This window comes from Belonocnema kinseyi, chromosome 3 (assembly GCF_010883055.1).
Source record: "Belonocnema kinseyi isolate 2016_QV_RU_SX_M_011 chromosome 3, B_treatae_v1, whole genome shotgun sequence".
In the NCBI taxonomy this organism is placed as follows: Eukaryota; Metazoa; Arthropoda; class Insecta; order Hymenoptera; family Cynipidae; genus Belonocnema; species Belonocnema kinseyi.
This window is the reverse complement of record NC_046659.1, coordinates 69,947,081-69,950,779: the sequence shown is the minus strand read 5'-3', so window position 1 is coordinate 69,950,779 and position 3,699 is coordinate 69,947,081. Positions and strand designations below refer to the sequence as shown.

The window sequence follows — 3,699 nt, the reverse complement described above, 5'->3', positions numbered from 1 at the left end:
ATATTTTCATACTTCAGAGATGAATATTGCATAAAGATGCATCAAAGCACCATACCTCACTCGATAGAATTTATCCTGCGAAAAATTGGCATTTGGCCTGGACATTCTGACATTTATGCGTATTTACTCATTTCTCCAATATTTACATTTTGCTTGATTTTTCAATTTTGGAATGCTCTTCTTGTACGCAGAGATGTAATATTGTTAATGAGTAGCATTTGCCCTACACTTGCAGAGGTGATGTTTTTCATAAAATTCCTAATCCTGAGGAAAAAACGTTGGTACTGAATATAGTTGTATTTTTTACATTTTCATTGTTTACATTTTTTTATTAACGCTCGTTCACTATAAGAATACTCTGTCAACTTTTTATATTCCGCTGTATTTATCTTTTAATTTTCAATTTACAATCAAATTTTTATCATACTCGTTCTCAAGTTTCAATCATTCAAGATATTTAAAATTCTTTAAATTGTTTTGCTTTTTAGCATCATAATTTTAAATCGATGAATTTTTAAATTGGTATGTAAAATTAGTAAATGATTAATAGCAACAGATACAACTAAACAATTTCAAACCCCTTTTCTCGTTGTTAGTGCACAATCGCATAAAGTCACAAATTGTTTGCACTTCGAATGTCTCTTTACGCATGTTTAATTTGCAACAATTCTATTTTATAATTGTGACATTTAAATTCTTCATTGCAAAATGCGAAGCTTTTCATTCTGATTCAATTTCCAATATATTTTATTATTTATGGAGAATATATTGACATATTATCTGAAATTTTTAATTGCAATTAAGGCTTGGGCATAAATATTACATAATTAATTTTTATGCTTATACTTAATTAATACATGTGTCACGTGATCAAGTTTCAATTTGATGTTTCGTTTTTTTTCCAGAATAATTAACCTTCTTTGTTGCAATTTTGGTTCATCATTTGAACGAATCTTGGTCACGTGACACATGTGTCAGATGGTCCTTCGGTGATTTTTAATTCGTTTCATTTAAATTATATACATAGGTACGTAACGAATGTTTTAATAGAAATGATCAACGACTGCGAGCAAATTAATACTAAAAATGAAGAAAATATAATTTTGGAAGCTTTAAGACTTTCTCAGTATTTCTTTGTATGCACTTCATTTCTTTACTTGAGCACTGCAGCCTTTTTTATAATTACTCCAGCTTTGACTTATAATTCTGAAAAAAGAGAATTAATTCTACAGTCTGCATTTCCTTTTGAAGCAGAAAAATCACCAGCATTTGAAATAATTTTTTTAATTCACTCCTTCACAACTTTTGTGGGAAGCTTCGGAAATGCTTTTATAGATGGTCTTTTTATTATGATGGTGCGTATATTAAACGAACAATCGATTGATTATAAAAATAATAACACTATGTAATACCTAAAACTATTATTAAATTATTAAATATTTAAGATATCACACGGGTGTGCAAAAATTGAAATGGTAAAAGAGGAAATCGTGCGCTTTTCAAAAATTGTTAGCCTAAGTGACGAAAGAAATGTTCGAAAGTCTGCCACGACCAATTTAGTTGAGATGTATCAAAAGACAATAGAATTTACGCAGAAAATCGAATATATTTATTCCTATCAATTGCTAGTCCAGGTTATATTGAGTATTTTAGAAATCTGTGCGACAGGATTTACATTCATTACAGTGAGTAATAATATTATAAGAATGGAACTAATTTGTCATCATATATTTTTTAATAATCACATATAAGCATATTGTACTTAGACTAATCACTACATGAAAAGCTAATCAATAATAGCATGTTTGCTATTGAATTGATTCCTGAACTTTTATGTAAAAAAAAACGACCAACTAAAACGCACATTAGTTTTTAACGACTTAAAATAGTTTTTTCAGAAATGAAACATATTTTTGTACAGGTAACACAAGACAATGATTTGGGGCGTGTGGATGTTACCAAATTAATGAAATTTATGGTAATATTCATGGCTGGTTTGTGGGTTACGGGAGTATATTGTTCCGGTGGGGATTATTTACGTAATAAGGTTAGTTAATTAATTAAATATTTAGTAATTAATTTTTTGTTCAATTATAAAAATGTATGAAAAATTAAAAAATTGAATTTAATTAAATTTGTTTGTTAATTAATTTGTAATTAATTTGATCATTATTTAAATACCTTAATGTTGATATACATAGAGCTTGGTTAAGTGAGAATAAACTTGTGTGAAACGGAAAAAACTCGATTTAACAAAATGTTTTGATGGAATTCAAGAAATTATATCTATTTGGTTAAATGAACTAACCGTTTTGGTGAAATCAACTAAATTTTGCTAATAAAAAATTCTGGTTGAGCAAACCAAATTTTCTGTTGTCCGTATATTAACAATGTGCTATGGTTAAATCAATAAGAACTTTTTAAATTAAAACCAAATATATTTCCGCGTGCATCGTAAGCTAAAAATTTGTCTAGAAAAAATTAATTTGAAGTTTTACAAATTATTGTCATAGTTTTATATAGTAGTTATTATTTGTTGTTAATTACAATCTCTTTTCATGGCAGAATGAATCAGTTCAGCGTGAAATATATTCTTGTAAGTGGTACGAAATGCGAGCAGCCGATTGCAAATCGATTTGGATCATCATGATTCGATCTCAAAGGCCGATAACAATTACAGCTGGAAAATTTATTAATATGACCCTTGACAGCTACACCAAAGTAAACATTTTCAGTAATATTTAATTTGATTCCTTCTGCTTAAATAAATCTTGAAATTTATTTCCCACATTACAGTATATTAAAACATTTTGTTCTAAAAATATTTCTGTAAAGTACAAATATCAGAGAAAAATCTATACCACAAATTCTTCCCCCAGTCATCCGAAGTTTCTATTTTAGATTAAAACTCGAAAATAATTAATCAAACTATATTCAAAATACAAGATAAAATTGTTAATGTCATATACACGCATCACACATTTTATGAAGTATCGAATCATCCTCTATATTAATTTATTTTACTACAAAATGAGAGAATATTTTGAAATGCTGAAGATAAAATCAACTAAATTGTGGAAATACTACTTTCGCCATATTTTTATTTTGTAGTGTTACTTAAAAAGATAATTTTGCTGGTTTAAACATTTTTTATTCCGAAAATATTATTATTTCAAATCGTCAAATTTTTCGCAATCTCCTTTGACTCCTTCAAATTATTTTTATTTTCTTTTTGACAAATTTTTATCATTTACCCTATTCACAGCTTAATATTCGTTACACGATAAAAAAACTTCTTATTCCTTAGATTTTGAAGTCTTCTATCTCCTGTCTCTCGCTGTTACGGGCAATTAATTGAAAAAACAATACGAAGGTACTAATACCCTTGTGAGTATGACTAATACCGCTAATCAGATTATATTTTCTTAATCTGTTTCACCTTGCAATGAAGCCTTTATTATTTTGTTTTTCTTCTCAAACAAATCTCTTGAAACAATAACTAGAGTGCTAAAAAGGTGCGATTTTGAATTTTATTCCTTAATTGTAAAAAAGACCGCTACAAATTTTCATGTATTTTTTAATAGTTGTTTAGAAGTTTAACCCTCGAAGCACACACCTATTTTTCTATCACAGAACGCAATGAGGTACTTGAGATCCTGTGTACTTTTCCACGGTTTACCATTTTAAAACTAATGATAC

At 28.0% G+C, this 3,699-nt stretch overlaps 1 protein-coding gene across 1 annotated transcript; it reads left to right on the top strand.

Moving 5' to 3' along the window:
- Nucleotides 1-1,052: 1,052 nt before the first annotated feature.
- Nucleotides 1,053-3,358, top strand: LOC117169869 (odorant receptor 82a-like). Its single transcript, XM_033356377.1, has 5 exons — nucleotides 1,053-1,355; nucleotides 1,446-1,685; nucleotides 1,922-2,047; nucleotides 2,566-2,721; nucleotides 3,308-3,358. The coding sequence occupies exons 1-5, from the start codon at nucleotides 1,053-1,055 to the stop codon at nucleotides 3,356-3,358; spliced, it is 876 nt and encodes a 291-aa protein (XP_033212268.1).
- The last annotated feature ends 341 nt before the right edge of the window (nucleotides 3,359-3,699 follow it).